At 38.1% G+C, this 23,309-nt stretch overlaps 1 protein-coding gene across 1 annotated transcript; it reads left to right on the top strand.

Annotated features, from left to right (window-relative positions):
* The first annotated feature begins 5,972 nt into the window (after window positions 1-5,972).
* On the top strand, window positions 5,973-17,861 carry LOC134826883 (hexokinase-1-like). Its single transcript, XM_063839387.1, has 8 exons — window positions 5,973-6,141; window positions 6,938-7,101; window positions 7,227-7,397; window positions 7,551-7,724; window positions 8,067-8,179; window positions 8,617-8,775; window positions 9,022-9,134; window positions 17,418-17,861. Exons 1-8 carry the CDS (start codon window positions 5,973-5,975, stop codon window positions 17,609-17,611), a joined length of 1,257 nt encoding a protein of 418 aa, XP_063695457.1. The 3' UTR covers window positions 17,612-17,861.
* The last annotated feature ends 5,448 nt before the right edge of the window (window positions 17,862-23,309 follow it).

Below are 23,309 nucleotides of genomic sequence, written 5' to 3'. Positions count from 1 at the left end.
AGCTTACAAGAATTATACCAGATCCCATCTTACACCAGTTTTTATCAAAATACCCTCCCAGATAAGAAAAAGGGCACTGGGGTTGCGCTTTATGTCTCAGACAACCTTAACACTGTTGTCCTAGAAAAGTTATCCTACTGTACTGTAAACATTGAATGCCTATTCGCCGAAATCACTGATAGCACTGGTGTTGGGGTTGTCTACGGAGTTGTATACCGTCCACCTAGTGGCTGCCTTGAGGCTTTTTGTGAAACTTTACAAACCATTGCTAAGCAGATATCCGGCAAGCCCTTTCGTTTGCTTGGCGACTTTAACTCAGACCTCTTCAAAGTTTCGTCACACAACCAGTTATTTGAAGACACTATAATTAGTAATGGTTTGTATCCATCCATCTCAATTGCTACCCACTTCCGGCCTAACTGTAAAAACTCGTGTATAGATAACATCCTAGTTAGTGATATTGATAATGTTTTGCTCTCTGGTGTACTTCAGGATAGATTAAGTGAACACACGTTCATATTCTCCTTCACCTCAACCCCGGCCCCAAGAAATAAGAACAATGAAAAACATGTCCGCTACTACGACTACTCAAGTGCCAAGCTTAAAAATTTTGTTTCTGACCTTGAGGTGAAGGTGAATCAGCTGTCCCAATCTTCAGATTTTTGCGAATTTGTCGATTGCTTCACATCCACCCTTGACAAGCACTGTAAATTAGAAGTACCGAAAACGACCAAAAGAACACCAAAGCTTAATCCTTGGATTACAGATGGAATCATCCTCTCAATCGACAGAAAACATGAGCTTTGTAAAGAATGGTCAGATACAGTAACAAATAAAGATCCATCTGGCAATGTCCTTCTTTATAAGATATTTAGTGACTATCGTAGGATGCTTAAGGGTATCATAAAGGCAGCCAAACGCTCCTATTACTGTAACGAAATCTATAAAAACATTGAAAGCAGTAAGAAAACTTGGCAGATAATAAATGAGCTTAGGGGCAAAAGAAAGAAAACAACCAAACCACCTTTTATCATCAATAATGAAAGAATCTTGAACCGGAGAGCAATTGCCAATGGTTTTAATTCCTGGTTCGTATCAATTGCTCCCAAGCTCAATGAAACTATCACAACTGACTTGTCTTCTGGTATTCCAATTCTCCCCATGAAAACATTCCATGACTTCCTTAGCCCTAGTAACTCTCGATCTATTATGTTAGAGGACAGCACTCCTGAGGAGGTTCTAAGAATAATCAAAGAATTCGAGAATGGAAAGGCCAGTGATATTCCCATAACCGTTATTAAAACTTCGTCCCACGTTATTGCACCAATTATCAGCAGATACTTAAACAAACTTATGTCAAATGGTATATTCCCTGATATACTTAAGACTGGCAGAATCACACCCGTATTCAAAAAAGGTAATCCAGAAGAAATAGAAAACTACCGTCCTATATCCACCTTGTCCATATTTGGCAAAATATTTGAGAAAATCATATATTCTAGGATTTATTCGTTTGTCAGCTCTCAGGGAATAATATCTAAGACTCAGTTTGGTTTCAGGCAATCGCACTCAACCTCCCATGCAGTAAACTACTCTGTTGACCTCATATCTAAGCACATCAAATTGAAGCACCATGTGTTAGGCATATTCATCGACCTCAGCAAAGCTTTCGATACTATAGATCACTCAACATTACTTACCAAACTAGAAAGGTATGGCATCCGTGGCGTGGCAAACGATCTGATCAAGAGCTACCTAACTAATCGATTCCAGTACACTGATGTTGTAGGAGAAAAGTCCGACCTACTTCCAATAAAATTTGGGGTTCCCCAGGGGTCAATTCTCGGACCCCTTTTATTCCTACTTTACATAAATGATATCTCTAATAGCTCTAGCTTGGGATCGTTTGTCACCTTTGCGGATGACACCAACATATTTGTTGTTGGTAAAACTGCACAAGAAGCATATGAACGCAGCAACGCCCTACTTTCAAACCTTCAAACATACATGCGGGCTAACAAGCTTCACATAAACATGTCAAAATGCTGCTACATTCACTTTAGACCTAAGTCACGTACTGAAGCAAACGTTGAAGAAGAATTCATAATGAATATAGACAACTACCCCATCAAAAGAGTAACGTCAGCTAGATTTTTAGGAGTCGTCATTGACGAAAATCTAACATGGGAAGAACATATAATAGCCCTAAAACGAAAGCTTAACCATGCCACCTCAACTCTGTGTCGTCTACGCTGCTCCCTCCCAGAATTTCTCCACAGACAGTTATACTACACTCTTTTTGAATCCCATCTGTCGTACTGCATATCAGCATGGGGTGGGGCAGCTAAAAATCGTATAAGCTCAATATTCACTGCACAGAAGTACTGTCTGAGGGTCTTGTTTGGTGATAGAGCAGCCTACCTGGATAAATTCAAAACGTGTGTTCGAACCAGACCATTTACTGACCAGAAACTTGATAGTAAATTTTATAAAAAGGAGCACACTAAACCTCTGTTTAAAAACAACGAGATACTCACTGTACAAAATCTTTATACTTACCATAGCTACATAGAATTATTCAAGATCATGAAGTTTTCTACTCCTATGTCTATGTACGAAGAGTATTCTCGTTCTTCCAGGAAACCAATGCTTATTATCAATAAACCGGATCCCCCAGACAACCATAACACGAGGTCAACGAAAATATGGAATATAATAACCCCTAACCTTAAAATCTTTGATTGTTCTGTTAGTATTTCTTGCCTGAAATCCAAACTGAAATCTTCACTACTTTCCAACCAGCATTGTCATGCCGTGTATGACTGGACAAATAAAGACTTTGATATATGTAACCTTAAATTTTCGTAGGCTCCTGCAGGGATTCCACCTGACCTCCAAAATTTCATGACCAAATCGACTTACTCTGCCAGCGTATTCCTCTGTCAAGTTAAATGTGATGTGTGAGTGAGTAAGTGTAGTGTAAAGATATCCTATTTTTGTATCCAATTTGAATTCTAATAAAGACCCTAAGCATTATGATCAAATTTTTAGTACAATAGTTATATCAGGGTTGACATCTATGATTAATATTATAACCCAATATTCATTTCTTTTTCTCCCTTAAATTTAAACCCCTCTTAGACATTTAGCCATGATTTAGTATTGAACACCCAAAATACTTACCGTCCTTAACAATCGTAAAGACCATTTGTTACAAAATAGCTGCTAGAATAATGCATGCCAAATATTCCCTCTTACACCCACAAATTATAATGCCTTCCTATCAACGCCTCTAATTTGGTCACTAATCAACCAGACTAGCGTTCTGGTGTGTACAAAAGCTACCAGCCAGTACATTCCTTGCCCCGCTAGTTGATTGTCAAAAAATCATACAGCTCAGAACAAACGGCCATTTACCACTAAGAGCATTATATGTTTTCATTTGTTTAAATTTTATGTAAAATGTGCTAAAACTTTGATTATTTGTTTAATTGATTATTTGTTTAATTGAAGCAAATATTCTGCGCGTTACGTTTTGAGCGCCATGCATAGAAAATTACATTTGAACGTTTGGTCTGTTTACACTATAATATAATATGTAATAAGTAAACAATTGTGTTATACACAGTACCGTAGGTTTTACAACGCAATGCCGTATAATTTACTGTCATTCCACTTGCATCATTCCACCACACAGAAGGAGCAAAGTGCAAAGAAACTGCCACAAACTGCTACAAACTGCTACTAACTGCTACAAACTGGCACTAACTGCCACAAAATGCTACTAACTGCTACAAACTGGCACTAACTGCCACAAACTGCTACTAACTGCTGCAATCGCGCCCACACATTCGCGCGCCGTTTGCAGCAGTTTGTAGCGGTCAGTGCCAGTTTGTAGCAGTTAGTGCCAGTTTGTAGCAGTTTGTAGCAGTTTGTAGCAGTTTGTGGCAGTTTCTTTGCACTTTGCTCCTCCTGTGACTATATCTTCAATTGTGTATATAAACACAAAATCCTTATATGCAATACGGTCAAGGCCCCAGAAATGCTGCGCTTAAGTTATTGGGTGACGCTCAGCCTGTCATTCCGCCGCAGCTTCTATCGGTGTGTTTATGAACATTATCAGTCTGGGATCCCCAGGTAACGCTTAAGTTGCAACCAATACACAATAGTTAATATACCTGGGAACCTCAAGCTTTTGTGTCCATAAACACGATAGAAGTTATGGCGGAATGACAGGAGTGCAGGTTTTATCCTTAAGTCCTTACTGCTTACACTTCTTACTTATTTATACTTCACAGATTTGCCACATTACTTACTTCGTTACTTCGTTGAGTTCATCCGTGGAGCCGGAAGGGTCATCAGATATCTGACCACCTGGATGGCGAGTAGTCGACCAGTGAGTTGCACACAAGGATGAAAAAGATTTAGATATTCATTTTGTTTCCCGTTATTACTGACATAATTGGTTCCCTCAATTCTTCCTTATATTAACTACAGGAACCTAGGGGCTCCAGCAGACAAGTGCCTTATTTGCCCGTAAGAGCCTCTACTATTAACTACAGATTATATTATTTCAGTTAGTATCGACTTGAATGTTACGATTGCAGTTTATTTTTCTATTATATTGTACTCAATAAACCGGTTTCAAAGCCCTTAAGGGTGGCCTCGGGTCTTTAAAACAAATACTGATACTTCATTCGAAACATTCAACACTTTTAGAAATCACATCTTTCGTAATCCTCCTAATTCAATTTTAAAGCTTAACTTAAAACTTAACTGTCACAGAGTTCGGAGGGAGTTTGTTCCAGTGAGGATTAACTCGCTCCGGAAGAACTACATCCGTTGCTTGAAACAAAATTAGGACCGGGTCTGCTTATTCTATTCTTAACATACCCGATCCACAATCAGTCATACCACAAGTTACTTTAAAAGTTCCTATAAGGTCACCACTTATTCGCTGCTCTGCCAGCATTGTTAAGCGTTCGTACCTCAAAGTGTAGGGCCTGTCGTGATAACATGGATCACTTAGGTTCCACCAGGATCTGGTAGTCCTCATAATTCTGCGGCCTCTATGCATCGTCATCTTGCACAACTCCTTAAGAAAAATAGGTGCTGGGCATGTGAAAATTTGCAGCCTTCCAGACATTGATTGAGTTAACGAGGTGTCGTACATCACCTCAAGATCAGGTACGTGTAGCTAGTGGTCCCCTGAACTCGTATATGAATTTTCATCCAGATTGGACAAAAATGACTGAGTTATGAGCCAAAAACCATATGCTCATATTTGGGCATACACACCAAATTTCGGCCAAAATCTAAAATTTTTGGCCCATAAATTGGTAAAATATCAATATTTTTGTATGAAACCAACTTTATATAAAAGGTAAGCATAAACTATACATTCTCTGAGATATATAGCTTAATATTTATAGAAATGTAGAAACTAAGGCCAAAAGACCACTAAAAAAATTGGCCATATCTCAGTTCGCAATTTTCGAAGTCACTTAGAAAGTAAGTGACTTCACCAAAAAGCCTAAGGCTTTTTCATTTTTCAAAATTTTCCCATTTAAAATTTGGTGGCCCTGTTTTTCTTGTCCTCAGTTGTGTCAGAATTGTAAAGAGCAAAATACTTATAATTATTTATGATATGTTTGATTTCTTGTTATTGTTTGTCATGCAAATTTGGTAGACGGCCCCAACGTTAATGTGCCTCTTGCTATGTGTTGGTTCAGCCGAACTAATTATTATAATATAATAAAATTTATTTTTCTTGTTTAGTTAGTTGTCATTCGGCCACACATTAAGCAACTTATATTGCAGTCCCATAATATATCAATTAGTATATCAAAATATGTCATTGTAATTTTGCATGGCTGAAATGTAACGCTTGATTTATTTTCAAATAAAAAATAAAATAGTTTTGGGAACTGAATTTGTTGCGAAGACAATAACTAAACAAATATCACAGGGTGATGTCTGAGTTTGACAATGTTGACAAGACAAGGCTTGAGAAATTAGCCAATGACATGTACCAAGAAATGGAAAAAGGTCTTTCAGGGAAACAATCAAGCCTGCTTATGCTTCCGACCTATATACATACCTTGCCAAATGGTAGCGAGTCTGGAAACTTTTTGGCATTAGGTATGTCGATAACCCTAGGGTGTACTCTATTTGAGCCTTGCACAATCTGCAAAGCGTCTAGATCTTGACCAAATCGATGGCAAAAATTCAAGTTTCGGGAGCTAGCCACCTCCTTTTAGATTGAACATTTTCGCTCAGTTTCGTGACCTTGAAGTAAAAAACAAGAGCCGAATTAAATATTCTGCTTGACACGGGTCATGTAGGAATCGATTGGTTAGGACTGTGTGAAGTCCCCCAAAAAGGCGATTACCTGCTCGGATTAATCTGTGCGGCGCTGCATAATCATGCAAAGCCAGCGATGTTAAATTTGCCAAAAAGTGCAGATATCAAAATTATTTCGGTTCATGTAGAACTAGAGTCCAGTGAGATCAAGTCGATCAGCTGCCTTCGTCCTTCGATCTATAAAGCCAAGCGTTTTATATTTCAGTTCGATCAGGAATTGGGTATATTCACATTATTAATATTTATCTAATATTTTGAATTAAACTTTAAATTAATTTGGCGCCACAGTTACTCACTGCGTACACATTTCTTCCCCTAAGGTCAATTTATAATAGCAAACATAATATATGCTTTTTAAGATGATTGAAGTTTAGTTTGACAATTGTAATAATTCATTGACATGGATTATAGATCACAATCAAGACCTATAATTCTAACACTGAAAGGTTTTCAGCCTTTTAAAGCACGATAGTCTGAATATGATCTCAACAACCCAGCTGCCTAGTTTTAAAGAGAGACCTACAACTTTTGCAAGTTTCCAAATTAATGCCAGCTGAACTATAATTCTCTGCAGATTTCGGTGGGTCAACTTTTCGAGTCATACTTGTGAAATTGATACCAAACAGTAGTCCTGTTATAAAATCAACGACAGTTTGCATGGAGAGTAGAATGAAAACTGTGGGAGGGGAAGAACTCTTTGAGCACTTGGCAGATTGTGTGGCAAGCTTCATGAAGAAGGTCAGTACCTACATTCAGTACCTACATTTACACATGTAGCTGTAGGTCTTCTTTAAATATTACCACCTTAACCTTAACACGCTATTGGTTATATTTAAAAATTTCATCACAATTCCGTACTCTAGGAAAGTTTGGAAAACACCGAAATTCCTCTTGGGTTTACTTTTTCCTTCCCAATGCAACAATCTTCATTGTGCTATGGTACATTAGTTCGATGGACAAAAGGCTTTTCGAACTCAGACGTGGTGGATAAAAATGTAGCAGAACTTTTAAACAAAGCTTTGGCTAATAATGAGGTTTGTACTTCTTACATAATATGAAACTTGTAAAATCAACTTCCCTCACTCTGTCTTCATAACCTTACCTATATTTCTACACCTACAAAATACGTGTCCAAAATGGCTAAAATATCAACAATTTATATTTTACAATAACATCAATATTGTCAGGTCACCAAGAAAGTTAAGGTTGTAGCTTTAGCCAACGACACTGCAGGAACACTAGTGTCTGGATGTTCTAAATACGCTAACTGTCATTCAGGATTGATTTTGGGAACTGGTACTAACGCTGCCTACACTGAGAAAGTGTCCAATGTTCCGAATATCAAGTCTTCTGAGGAGATGGTTGGTCAGTTAAAGTTAGCTGTTACAATTAGCTGTTAATTAGCTGTTACAATTAGCTGTTTATTAGCTGTTAATTAGCTGTTAATTAGCTGTTAATTAGCTGTTAATTAGCTGTTAATTAGCTGTTAATTAGCTGTTAATTAGCTGTTAATTAGCTGTTAATTAGCTGTTAATTAGCTGTTAATTAGCTGTTAATTAGCTGTTAATTAGCTGTTAATTAGCTGTTACAATATTCAATATTCACCCGTTTTAACAATTTTGTCTTGTTTCATTTGGAATGAACTTGATTGATGTATATAATTTCTCTAAACAAATAAGTCCAACTCTTGTCCAATTGATAAGGTAGTAATTAACATGGAGTGGGGAAACTTTGGTGAGCTGGGCCACCTTGCTGATCTACAAACTGACTACGACAAACAGCTTGATGCTTCCAGTGTTAACGCTGGCAAGCAACTGTAAGTATCACAACCATTGCTTCTTTCTTCTAGAGTATATTATATATATATTATATAATAATAATATTATATGCATGTATTATCATAATTATAATTCGAAAGATTCTTTTTGTCTGTACGACCGCCCACGTGCAAATTAGATGAGAAATAGGAAGTTGCATGGTAACCATGGTAACGGTGTTGGAACGTGCACGTGCACGTGCAAAGATTTGCGAGCGACATTTTGATCGGTTTTGACGTAATTGCGTTGTATTTGTATTGTGTTTAGTGCGAACTATATTTTGATCGGCTGTATCTTCGGTTGTGACGGATATTTTTTGAAGCGATAAAAACTTACTATCAAAGGATACTATTACCTTCCTCCCTGTGACCACGGGCTTGCTAGTATAACTATATAACTATGTTTTCCCTATCTCTAAGATGACCCACACTTACAGGTATGAGAAGATGATTAGTGGCATGTATCTCGGGGAACTGACAAGACTAGCACTACTGAAACGAACTCTACATAAAAACTGCATCTTCGCCAGGAACATCCCAGATATGCTTCACAAGGAAGACTCACTCGACGGATCAACTGTCAGTGATTGTATTAAGTGAGTTTAACAGTTCAGTTTAAATAGTCGAATGGCTTGGTGCCAAGACTATGAGTCCAACTTATTTGCACTGAGCAGACAGAAATTCCAAACCTTGTATTTTATTTTACATCCTTCGCTCTCCTGAGTGGATTGCTGGGGCAAAAGTCTACGATCACTATAAAGCAAAATACATCTTGTATTGTCGACGTTTTTGCCTTTAAAATCTAAGAGGAAACCTAGTATTTAACAGTCCAATGTGCCCAGTTCTGAAGAAGAGTGTCGTGCCGTGTTCCCTACAGCGAGTCCTGCAGATATTGCTGTGGTGCGACAAGTTTGTAATGCTGTTAGTAACAGGGCTGCTAAACTTGCTGCAGCAGGTAAGTTATATGTAGTATATTGACAAATCACAATTATTGTCCGTAATCATTAAATCCTTGTTAACAAACTGCATCATTCACACAATATGTTACATGACATCAATATTACTTACATTATCCACAATTTTATGTTTGCATATTATTGTTGTCACCGGTTGCGTGGAAGATAGATACTCGAAGTGAAAATCAGTATGATGGTAAAATCGGAATAATCGGAATAATGAACAAAGTAAGATCGCAGAACCTTGACCCTTACGCTAAACCTACATGTTTCGGAGAGGTCTAAGTTTATAATTAAAACAAGGTAGTTAACCGTTGTTTAACTATCCTCTCTACGAACTAGTGGTTTTAACTGTCCTCTTTACGGACTAGTGGTTTAACCCGTAAATATCAAGAGATATTTGGTCCTCGTGGAAGGTTCTAGAAGAATCAGGAGAGAGCTAGGAACTAGCTCGATTCAATCTATAACAGATCCCTACGGACACAGAAAAAGATTTTATTGGTAGATAAAATCTTTACGGGGTTTTTATTATATATGTCTCAAAGGACTAAAATACTTTGATGTAGGGATATGTCACAAAGGACTTACTCCCACCTGCTGTTGGCGGTCCACCATAGCAAGGTGGAAATATTGTTCAAGTTAACTACGGTCAGCAAATCCGTGTCCTCTTTGACCTTATTCAGTTCATGAAGTGGTCCTTTGAACCTGAGCTTTATGGCCAATCTTATGGCCGAACTAGTGGTTTTAACTGTCCTCTTTACGGACTAGTGGTTTAACCCGTAAATATCAAGAGATATTTGGTCCTCGTGGAAGGTTCTAGAAGAATCAGGAGAGAGCTAGGAACTAGCTCGATTCAATCTATAACAGATCCCTACGGACACAGAAAAAGATTTTATTGGTAGATAAAATCTTTACGGGGTTTTTATTATACGTCCACAATTTTGAAAAACAAGCTATGGGTCTTGTCACAAATATCTCACATATTACTGAGTGGAGTTGGGTTAAAAACATATAAGAGATACGATGATTTAACTTGTAGAAGCTTTCAATAAACATGTGTTAATCGTCGTCAGCTGAATGTGATGTGGTGGACAATGCTTATATGTGATTGAGTGGTGTCAGGGATGGAGGGTGGGGGAGGTGTGGGTGGGAAAGTGAAAATTACAGTACAAAGTCAATAAAAATTTTAGTCTTCTGTTGAGGTTGAGAAGGAAATGCCAGATGGTCTGGACTTTAAGGATTTGGCAATTTTAGGAAGAGTGGGGTCCCAGAGGGAACTACATTTGGGTGCGCGGTCTGTTCTGTTCATAGCTGGTTGTCGTATTTGTATAGCTGCGTGTTCTGTGAGGTCAAGTTGGGAGCGTGAGGTGAGGGATTTGAGGACTTCGATGTTGTTCCAGGAGATGGTGTGGCCGGTGGTCAGGGCATGATGTGCAGGGGCTGATTTGATTCTGTCTGTGGATTCGTCGATGGCGTTGTTGAGTCTGTAACATCGTTCGTGTTCTTTCATGCGGTGGACCAAGGGTCTGTAGGTCTGTCCGGCGTATTTGGAGGGGCACTGTGAGCAGGAAATTTCGTAGATGGTGTTGGGAGTGAGGTGAGTAGGGGGTGTGGTCTTCGTTTTGGTGAGGAGGTTGCGGAGGGAGGTAGCAGAGGAGTGGGTGACTTTGATGTCGTGTTGTCCGAGTATCTTGGAGATGGGTTTGGATAGGGAGGGATGGAAAGGAAGAGAAACACTAAGGGCATGTTCACGGGTCTGTCGGTTGAATGAGGCTAGGGATTGGTGGCGAGAGGGGTTGGTGAATTTCCGTTGTACTTCGTCCATGATGGTGGTGATGCGGTGAGGAGGGAAGCCGTTCTGGAGGCAAACGTGTCGTACTGTCTGGAGTTCGTCGTCAAGGTGTTGGGGTGAGCAGATGTTGTGGGCTCTTCTGGTCAGTGATCGGATGACTGCGTTCTTAGATGAGTTGGTGGTGCAGGAGGAGTACTTGGTGTAGAGGTTGGTGTGGGTGGGTTTTCTGTAGACTGATGTGGATTTGTCAGGGTGGATGAGAACGTCAAGGAAGGGTATAGTTCCGTCTGTAGAGGGATGTTCTTGGGTAAAGTTGAGGTCTTCAGTAAGGGAGTTAAGGAATGTAAGGAAGGATTCTGCGTGGTTTCTGTCTCTGAAAGATCCAAGGCCGTCGTCAACGAAATGGGAGTAAGTGTTCGGAGGGTCAGGACATGAGGATAAAGCTAAGGTCTCGATTTCAGCAAGGCGGATTTCAGCTAGTTCAACAATGAGGGGGGATCCCATTGTACCACCTTCGTCTTGGGAGTAGAAGGAGCCGTTGAATTCAAGGTATGAGTTGTCAAGGCAAAAGTTGATAAGGGAGCCTATGGTGGTGGTGGTGACATTGGAGGGAAGACGAGAGGGGTTCTGTTCAAAGGAGGAGATGACAGTTTTGAGGGCTAGGCGCATGTCACAGGAGGTGTACAAGGATTGGACGTCTAAGGAGGCGTGGTAGTGGAAGGAGGGATTGAGAGAGGAGTCGAAGCGATGTTTGAAGTCGGAAGAGTCTTTGAGGCGTAAGGGGTTCTGGGCTAGGGGTTTGAAAATATATATTGAAAATCAAATGTTAACACGAATTCACAGATTCAATTCTTCTCCATATTCTATTAAAAATAATTTACACGAATTGTTCGTTGGTTTTCAAGGAAATTTTATTTTCTCCAGTCTGTTATTTCATTTATTAAAAAACTATAGTTTTCGGATTGTCCATTTAGAAGTATTTCAATGAGCCGTTGTTGGCGTGAGCTGATGTTCATCAACTAGGATCGTGTCTATTCTTGTTAGTTAAGCTTTAGTACGACGGTTGATCCAGAAGGTAAGTCTTTCACCCAACTATTGTCAACTTAGATCTTCAAGGTCTTTGGGGTGATGTGGGCTCTATTAGTGTCTTCTAAGGACTAAGTAAGGTAAATGCAGGAGAAATTTTCAGGGCTTCATGAGAGCGGAAGTGACGTTTAGGACTTCGGTGGAGAAGAAGTAATGTGCAGGGCTTCAATAGAGCAGGAGTCACGTTTAGGACTTCAGTAGAGAAGAAGTAATGTGTAGGGCTTCAATAGCTAGCAGGAGTGACGTTTAGGACTTCAGTAGAGAAGAAGTAATGTGCAGGGCTTCAATAGAGCGGTAGTAACATGTGGGTAAGGGTCCATAGAAGAAGGGTATAATCAACATAGATTTTGTGGAATTCCCAATTATGATCTAATATGATCGACACCTCAATTATATTTTGATTTATGATTCTTACAATCGTATGTTGTTTTTGGTTTTTATTTTCCAAGAAATGAATAGACGCATTTTTGATAACTGCACCAAGGTAGTAAAATTAATAGTGATATATTACAAAAGTAACAGTGTTATATCATAATATGGGCAATTTCATGAAACATGAACAAGGAGGGGAAAAAATAAATTTCAGTTATGAAACTAGCTTTGATTGGAGTCTGAAAGAGAAGATCATAAACTGTAAGACACAAAAAACCGCTTATAAATATCTCACTTCGTTTCTGTGTTATCGCGTTTTCAAAAGACCCATAAATTGTCATGTTTTACAGGCCAAAACTACTCTATAATAAAAGCTGTTTACTTAAAAGAGATTGTTGTAATATTCATTAATTCTTGATCTGTAAAGGTGCATACCACTTCACTGAAGCTGTATGCAAAATTTGGGACTCAAAATTTAAGCAGAGTCGGAGCAATGCTATTCTACTTTCTCCTGTTTTTAGTGTAAACTACTTTACATAAAAAACAAAAAAGTTTTCTGCTGGCCACATTTCATGTTATTTCTTGCTGAAATCTTGCTAAAACAAGCTAACTCTGATGTCAAGACATAATGTACTTGTTTATTTAGATCCATAGATATCAGATCATGTCAATACCAGCGTCAAGTAAGTTACATGTCAAGTAATTTACGTGTCAAGTAATTTACACATATGCTTTTTATTCAGTAATAGTAGTAAAACACAACAAGTAACGATTGTCAAACAGAATAAAAGTTATTTAAAAGTGATAATAGATTGGTTCTGGTCAGAATTTCATTAAAGAAATCTATAAAAATGGTTAAAAATGGTTAAAAATTGACTTTTCGAAAATAATACTTTACTTTACAGAAAATCCAGTGGCCTGCTTGAACACAAATTTTTGAGCTGGGAAACATTCGTACATTTACGCCCACCTACCTACTCTGTATAACTGGGCTAACTGTGGACCCAATCAGTGGATCAATCAACCAATTAAGGGGGCCGGGGGGTCTTCATCAAAATTCCCTCGAAATTGACTTTTTAGTTGTTTCTAATAGAAGGGAGTGATATCTATCAGATGCTTTTGGTCCCAAGGAAAAATATTATTCCTAGCCAAAATTATTGTCGGTCAAAGGTCAGCACTTATGCGTAATTGTATTGCGCAAGCGATTTTCAATCACGTGTCCTGAAAATCGAGTCTAAAAATCTATCATCTCCTACATTTTTTGAGCAATCACCCTGAAACTTTCAGGATATGTTCTAGAGATAATTTAAAAGAGATGAGCCAGACAGAATTTTGAGATAGGCCTTTAAACATATCTTATTCGATTTTGAAAATCTTGGACCTCGTTTTTTGACGATTTTTTGAGGTCCAAGATTTTCAAAAATTGAAAATCGTTCGCGCAATACAATTACACATAAGCGCTGACATTTGACCGATCATAATTTCGTCTAGGAACAATATTTTTCCATGGGACCAAAAGCATCTGATAGATATCACTCCCCTCTATTAGAAACAACTATAAAGTCAATTTCGAGAAAATTTTGATGAAGGCCCCCCCGGCCCCCTTAATTGGCTTATGATAAACTGATATATCATTATTAATCATATATTACATAGTTCATACACTTAGCAAACGAATTAAAGACAAAGGGGCAGCTTTAAACAGTTAAAATCAAAGGATTGTGTAACAGTGTAAACTACTTGACACAAAAGAGTAACTTACTTTACAAGGAACAAAGGCTTCTACAGAACACAGCTATTAACCATTTACCAAAACAAACCCTTTCCAGTACAGGCAAGACATTTGCCAGTGTGCATGAAAAATATTTAAATGTTTACTCTCACACCTGGGCACGAAATGAGATTTCAATACACGTTGGTCAGGAATGTCAATTTGTGCCCTGTAATTTACTTTACATTTTCAAACGTGCCTCACTCAAAAGCCATAGTAGTTGGAGTAAAAAATCTTAATATAGCTGTGTGTGGAGTACATAGGAGATGTTTCATGCAATTTATCATGATTCTGTTATGTTTGTGTAATGCTTGAGAGTCAGAATAAGGCCACATTTTTGTGCAAAGTGTAATTTACTTTACGTGAAATGGCCCATATATAGAATATATGTCTCAAAGGACTAAAATACTTTGATGTAGGGATATGTCACAAAGGACTTACTCCCACCTGCTGTTGGCGGTCCACCATAGCAAGGTGGAAATATTGTTCAAGTTAACTACGGTCAGCAAATCCGTGTCCTCTTTGACCTTATTCAGTTCATGAAGTGGTCCTTTGAACCTGAGCTTTATGGCCAATCTTATGGCCTCCTTGTGTATTTTGAATTTTCCCCCCCGAAAGAGGGGTCTATACACAACGTCGTTCCTATTATCAACCAGGAATTGTATTATTCCCTGTATGGTTTCTCGCATTAACCTCTCTATCTTCTCTATGACCGCTTCTATGGTCTCAGTCCTTTCCAGTAGTTTTTTGGGGTTCCAGATCCCCAGGGGATCTTTTCTGATCTCGTTCTGGTCCGCTATGGACGCGAATGCGTGGACAGGGATGTATGGGGTTTTCCGCCACAGCATGGCGAGAGGGTGATACCCCGGTTTAAAGAAGTTTGAAGGCGGGGTTTGTGCCCAGGGGCACATGCCGGCCCATATGGCCTCGTGCTTCCGTAGCCTCGCTTGCTCAGGGGCACCTGGTTGAATCATATGATTAGTTGTTTGTTTATCAGAGATCGCTTCCATCAGTTTTGAAGCTTTCTGTGATTGAGTATGACCATGATATTTAGCTAAATCGTTCAAAGGTCTTTTCTTACCACTTTTGTTAGCTGGCAGCAAGGCCTGACTTGTCACGTTCGCTGACACCAAGGTCTCTCCGTTTGCGGGGCTATCTCCGTCTGCGGGGCTATCAGTATCCATTACGGTGACGCTCTCTAGTGTCTCTATGAGCTCCTTCTCTGCTGCTCCTTCTGTCTCTGCTGCTGGTCCTGTCACTGCTGCCTCTTCTGTTGTCGCTTCCTCTTCTATCGTTGCGGTCTCTACGTTCGTTACTGCCTGGGGTCCGGGCTCTTCAGTCTCTGGAAAAATACTTTTTGTTACGAACGGGGGAAATAGTCATTCATTAGATTGACCTTGTAATATATTGTAATTGTAATATCCTGCTGCAAGCCATTTATACTTAATTAATATGGCGGTGTGAGTATGCCAGAAAGTGATTTAAACTAGTTGTATAAATATAAAATAGAAAGTTTAACTGGCTAAAGTACTAAAACTAGCAGAGTATCATGATTAAAAGAAGTCTCGATAATAATGATCACAACTGATTAATCGGTTTAAAAGGTACCCGAGTGCACATGGGCACACCTAAAATTATTTCCGAGAAATAGTATCATACGACTTCGTTGCTAGTTTAGAAACTCACACATCTGCAGAATTACAGTAATTAAGTACTCACTTCCTTTTTTTGTTGTACTTTTTATTGACCGTCACGTGGTCATGAGGATAATCAAACCTATCAATAGGCAGATTTCTAGTAGCCCTTGGGTTATTCCTCGCTAACCTCTCATATATAGAAGCTTCATTTGAGCTCGTAGGGTCTACTTCCGTGCTAGTTATGCCGGTCAATGGGATAGTGTTATCGGGCGAATGATGGCCTGGTTGACTCACTGCAGTACCAGGTTCTGGGGCAATATGTTGTCCCGTGCCAGTCGATATATCTATCTCATTTTGAATCTGTACGAAATGATTCAGGATAGGAGCTTGATCTAGAACGATCACGAAGATTTTTTTTATCTCTGGACCGAGATCTCGAATGGTCCCTGCTATTATCAGAATCAATATGACTCACTGATCTTGATCTAGATCTAGAACTGTAACGATTCATTGATCTATTTCTCGATCTATTCCTTGCTCTATGGCCTGACGGACCTGCTGATCTACTCACGCTGCTATTATGGATATTTTTAATTTATGTATCATCCGAATTATTTTTGTTATCTTCAATGAAGAAAGCCTCGAGAGATTTGGCACTACTTACTGCCTTGTCATATGTTAAGTCTCTGACAATTTCTATTTTTATGGCAATGTTTCTAAGGCCTTGTATGAAAGCTTCTAATTTATGACTTGTAAGGTCAGATGGAGAAAAATTTAGATTCTGGGCTATGATACCAAGTCTATAATTATAATCGTCAATGGATTCATGGCTCTTTTGCTTTAGATTATATAATTTTGCAAGAGCATTTGCATTGCTTACGACCGGATTTATGGCATTCTTAAAAGCATCGCATAATTTAGCCGCATCGGCTTTATCATCATCATCCAATTCTACGGATTTCAAAGATGCGTGTGTTCTATTTTTGACCAAGGATAGAAATATCATGTCTAGGTTTTTCTTTAACTCATTTATGGTTACGTATTCTGTGAACCGATCGCAAAACTGATGAAAGTTATCGCCGTAGACAAACTGGCGGGGTCTACCTATGATTGAAATACGACTCATCTGGTCTGTAACAGTTTGAATCTTACCTGTCGACAAGGGCATATCTTTCGGTGGCTTCGTGTCGTCCATGTTTTATACTCGTCGCCGTTTTATCCTCGTCGCCAATCTGTTGTCACCGGTTGCGTGGAAGATAGATACTCGAAGTGAAAGTCAGTATGATGGTAAAATCGGAATAATCGGAATAATGAACAAAGTAAGATCGCAGAACCTTGACCCTTACGCTAAACCTACCTGTTTCGGAGAGGTCTAAGTTTATAATTAAAACAAGGTAGTTAACCGTTGTTTAACTATCCTCTCTACGAACTAGTGGTTTTAACTGTCCTCTTTACGGACTAGTGGTTTAACCCGTAAATATCTAGAGATATTTGGTCCTTGTGGAAGGTTCTAGAAGAATCAGGAGAGAGCTAGGAACTAGCTCGATTCAATCTATAACATTATGCATTAATTTTTTCCACTTCTAAAGTTAAACTGACCCCGTAATAAAAACAAATTACCCAGGTGTCTACGCTATCTGGCTGAAACGTGAGAAAGTACCGTTTACCGTAGCAGTGGACGGGTCAGTCTTCCTAAAACACGCTACGTTTGCTAATGTAATGAGGTCAACTCTCCAGGAGTTGAACTGCACTGTTAATCTGGAAGTTGCCACTGATGGCTCTGGACTTGGGTCGGCTCTTATTGCTGCCATCGCTTAGTAATTCTTATGTTAGATAGTGGGAGGTGAATAATAGTGGGAGGTGATAAGGAGTTGGAATTACCGGATTACGCCACATTGCGGCACTAGATTTATTAGAGTCAATTTATAATTTGATTTATATTAATATTGTAAATAATGGGTGCACCTAAAATGTTAGGAATTGTTTAAACATGTTAGGAATTGTTTTTATTGACTTTTACACAGGATTTTACTTACGTTTTGACTTACGTATCATCCGATACGTAAAAATGGAGCATCATAGTACTTTTATACAATAAGAGTTTGTACCTGATTTGTGAAACGTAATATGGATATTTAACATCGTTCAGTCGAGGGAATATTATATAATATTACTTACTTACTTGATAACGTCTCCTCAATCATTCGAGTGGCCTGCACCAAGGAATTGACGCTTATGTCGTATCATCTCTCTCCAGTGCTTTCGGTTTCCTGCCAACTCTCGGACCTTATCATTATATTACTGTGGTAAAAATGTTTTAAGTTGACACATAGTTCTACCGAGTTCTAGAACATTCTAGAAAAGTAAGGTTCTAGAAAAGTAAAATTCCAGAAAGCCCAGAAAGGTACGGTCCTAGCAACAAATTTTCTTTTTGTATCATAATAGCTTAAATTATAAGAGTTTGTGTTCTATAAATTTATAAATGACTTAATCAAGGAAACGGTATTAGAGTGGTTTAATTGGTGGCCTGCTGCTTTTAAAAGTAGCAGTTTGATCTGAATTATAGATTATAGATTATAGATTATAGATTTTATTTCATCACGAGACTTTGCTCCTCGGCCTGAATGAGTGGCTTCTCTGCAGGTGCTTTATAGGAAGTTCAACTGGAGTACAATATTCCGTTTCGATACGTTATTAAGTTTGAGTGTGTTTCTCTCCATCGGTACACGTACTCAAGTTCGACACGTTAGCTAGACCGCTGGTTGCTAGATTTCAGAAAATTGTTTTATCTGCCATTGAACCCTGTGATCCTATGATGAGGACCCGGCAATAGCCGTTGGATTACAAGCAGAAACTATTTGTCGAACTAGAGTACGCTGCCTGGACTCTAGTTCGACACGTACCGAAGTTCGACAGGGGTGATATCTGGCGAACTATAGTGCGTGTCGAACTAGAGTACGTGAATCCTTTCCATCCTCACTCCGGTAATGTTTCATAATTTTGTTTTAGGTATGTTCTTCTGTCACTTGAGATTTTACAAACACATCTTGATTGCTTGATAATGTTTTGCAGGCTGAGCAGGTTTATACTTTTGCACCATTTTAAGGCATCATGTAGCCGGTGGGCCCGACATGATACGACATATCTCGACACGTCGGGGTTTGTCGGGTTTGTCGGGGTTTGTCGGGGTTTGTCAGGGTTTGTCGGGGTTTGTCGGGGTTTGTCGAGCCTGGAGGCTTTTTTTGGACGGAGTCATCAAGCTTTACGTGGAAAAACACTACACAAGAAGGCCTCATGTAGCCGGTGGGCCTGAGGCAAAACCCCTCGACAAACCCTGGCAAACGGGGTTTGTCGGGATATGTCGGGGTTTGTCGGGGTGTGTCGGGGTTTGTCGGGGTTTGTCGAGCCTGGAGGCTACATGATGCCTATTTTAGCTACGACAGCGGAATCCCGACCGAAGGCTGGGTTACTCTAGTATTATATAAATTAAATTCCTTTTCTGAAGGAACACTTTTTACTCTTTCATATGTTTTTGACATATTTAAATCTACACCAAGGATATCAAACATTTATTATCCTGTGATCAGAAATTTAACTTTAAGTATTAAATGCTAGAGGAACTATCAAACAATGCATAGTTACCATGACAACTACACTAGTTACCATGACAACTACACTACATGGAGCTAGAGGAACTATCAAACAATGCATGAATAATTGAATGTGTAGCTGTTTAAATATTGAAATCCATGCGATATGAAACATAATTTATCTGATTAAAATTAAATGACCCGATTAATTTGCACGTTTATGTTTATTGTTTATAAAATGAGATAATAATAAGTGTTTATATCATTCAAATAATTTACAAATTTCATTGAACAATTTTACTGTTTTGACTAAATTCATACTGACATGTGCTCATCTAAAAATTTAAAATATCACAAGAAGATTACGTATCATTAATTTTCATTATGAGATATAATAGGGAATAATAGAATGATTCGATGAAAATTAATTGAATAGGGACGGTGAAACTCTGAACCAAATTAATACCGGCACAATAATGTATCAAATAAAGTGGATTAATCACAACTAATTTAGAAGATTTTGTTTAAACTCAGTATCTATCAATATTTTCTTCCCTCAATTCATAGCCCCCAATAGAATGTTGCGCTTCCCAAAAGTGCACCACAGAAAGTATAAAAAAGAAGATGAAACTGAGAGAGATTGGGTAGACTCCCACTTTAAATACACTCCCCGATACCAGATGCTGGGGAACCCCTCCTCCGACCCAGCTAAACCCTCCGTCCACATCCTCCCGGACGACTGTATCGACCTCATATTCTCCTACCTCTCCTTCGAGGAGCTGGTGGTGGTGTGTGGTGTGTGTAAGAGGTGGTACAATGGGTGCTTGTTCGCTTTCTCAAGGAGGGGTGATAAACTCTTCATGTTCATGTTTATGAAGTATATGAACACTAAATACTTTGCTGGGAGTGGGACAAGTCGGGCTGCTGTCAGGTGATCAGATTGAGAATGTTTACGTTTTTACCTAGACTGGTGTGAAAGGTTAAAGTTGTGGACACAACAAGAAAATTGAGAATAATCTTGTGCGAGGGTAGGGATATGGTTGGTTCGCTTGATGCGAAATTTATGAACGCTTTTTAGATATTCTATTGATTTTTAAAGCTTCAGCTAGTTTAAATTATTGTAAATATTGTGAATTGTAAAATAACCTTAAATATTGTGTGTGTAAAATAACCTTAAATATTGTGTGTGTGTGCGTGTGTGTGTGTGTGTGTGTGTGAACTGTGAAGGACACGTTTTTTTTTAAGTGTGGTGAAAATGACTTTGAGTGCCATGACACTTTTGACAATGAAAGTAAAATGACTAGTAACTAGAAAGTGTTGCACAGAAATGCCTTCAATCTTTACTGCCCCTGTAAGGAAAATCCATTAGTTAATTAATATGTCATAATATAGTACCAAGGTAGTGCCAGTTTTCAGCATTTTGGACTATAATGTTTAAAACGCCCGTAAAAAACTGAATTTTGCGACTTTTCTGTTCAAAATTCAGATTATGTCTCAGAATTATTCAAAGAATATTTGGATTGGGGTAGGAATACTTGAACTGTGCTCAAAATAAGCAAAAAGTCATTTGTTTGGTAAAATTTCTAGTTTGGTTGAAGGGGTTGTACAAGGCCCATACTTTCGATCAGCTTGTGAATGAACTGTAACAACTTTCAAGAAACGTTGGTCTGGAATAATGTAACCTAGGAAAAACCTATTGTGTGCCTGTATTCAGTAACAATTCACTCACAAAATTACAATTGAGTTTTTTTACATTGCAGTAGCTAGACAGCAACAAATTAGAACGTTTTTCAATCGTACTGTCGAGATTAAGTATGCTCAACAGCATTCTGTTCGAAAATCAACTTAAGAGTGTGTCAGTTTTCAGTAAAAAGTCATTTTTAGGTCAAATTCATCACGATTAAAAATTCAAAAGAAATGACTCTTTGCTGAATATTGGCACTATACAATTGATGTCTGACAGCATAAGCAGGTTCATCAAGATGATTCTTTACAAAATCTAACGATATTGTGTGTTCTAATTCAGCAAAAAGTCATTTTATAAATAATATTTTTAGCTTAAAATCTTCATAGAAATGACTTTTTGCTGATTATTGGCACGATAAAGTAGATTTCTGACAACAATATCATGTTCATCATGGAAATTTGGGACATACTATTGATGTTTGAAGTTCATTGTGCCAGTTTTAAGTTAGTTATAGCAGGTTATCACAACACTGCTTACAAAGCACAAATTTTATGTGATTTACCATTGGTATATGCCTAGAAAAAGAAGTTATTTTAAGCTGAATAATGGCACACAGTGCAACAAAATTGTGCCACATTAAACAAAAAAGGCACACCGCTCCCTCAAACAATATTCTGAACTAAAAGGAGTGCCATATAGCAGTAAGAATGACTATTTCTGTCAAATAAGTCACTTTTTACTGATTTTCAGGACACATTTGTTGTTTAAATTTTCAGGATATAACTAAACTAAGATTCGTATCTGCAACATAAACAATTTGGTGGTTTGACATGATTGATAATGCTGATATTGACTTACAATAGTTGGTAATTCCCACGCTGGCTGCAGCAGTCACTACAGCTGATTAGTGGCACTCTAATATTATTATCTGTTTTTGACCCCTTTATGAACACATTAATTTTCGAAATAGATGCTTAAACTAACACTTGTACACCCATGGATCAAGAAATAGACAATTTTTGTCTTTTTACATCATTTATCTATATGACTGATATGCTGAATTTTGGCACTCGGGACATAATTGAGTGTAAGCAGTACAGAGTTCAAGCCGTCTTTTAACTGATTAATGGCACCTTCAATCTAAAAGTCAATAAGGTGACTGAAAAAGAGAACTAAAATTTCGATACTTATTTCATCAATTAAAAAAAGATAAATTTCAAGCTGATACATGTGTGACTTTTTGCTGATGGCTCGCACATAGACATGTAAGAATAAGTTTAAAGACACAACCAAACATTATCTTATCCAGAAAATAGCACAGTCACGCCTTGATCTTTTTAATATTTTGACAAGAACCATCAATAGAGCAGTCGTATTCAGATATAAAAATGACTTTTTGCTGGATTCTGTCACTTACTGGAATTGCTAATAATGACTAAAATGCTGAAAACAGTTACTCGCTCCAATCTACTAGTGTTATGTGAACAATATATGAGCAAAATATGGCGAAATCAATGGACTTAGTCAATTGGAGGTTAAAATGGTTTGCTGATTTTTGGCACTCAGTTTAATTGCTCATAAGTCATATTCTGCTTGAGCCTGGCACTTCGTTTTTTCAAATCACAACTGCTGAATATTTTCACTTCATCCTATGTACAAATGTATGATTGCACTTTAAAAAGCATTGCGACTTTTTCCTCATTTTGTGCACTCTACTTTGAAAAAGGTGAAATCAGCAACTCACCACACTTAAAAAAAAACGTGTCCTGAATACTTATACTGACTTTGAGTGACTTATGTAGTAATCAAATAAAAATAGCAATAATAATTACTTAGATATCCTAAAAGAAATAACTGTGTGTATTAAAAGAGAGATTCCTTTAACGATGCCTAATGCAATCACCATGACAAGGAAGGGCACTACGTCAGGACAGAAAATAGACAGTTCTATCGAACAGATAATCTGATACTCATTTCGAGTTATATGAACTATTGCATGATCATATTTAGAATTGATTAATATCATATTATTTAAAATTTAATTTACGTCGTATTATAGGATATAGCTATCTATATATAGATTGCATGTTCATCGAACTAATTTATCGTACATATATTTGTTTAGCTTTAGACTTTAACCCAGGTAGATGTAGAGTTCTGTACACTATCTTTCTATAATAAATCTATAATAAATCTCCTTTCCCTAATAAGAGCATTTTTACTTGTCGCAACAACCGGG

Source organism: Bolinopsis microptera, chromosome 1 (genome assembly GCF_026151205.1).
Source record: "Bolinopsis microptera isolate Bmic1 chromosome 1, MBARI_Bmic_1.0, whole genome shotgun sequence".
Taxonomy (NCBI): Eukaryota; Metazoa; Ctenophora; class Tentaculata; order Lobata; family Bolinopsidae; genus Bolinopsis; species Bolinopsis microptera.
This window is presented reverse-complemented; position numbering and strand designations above follow the sequence as displayed.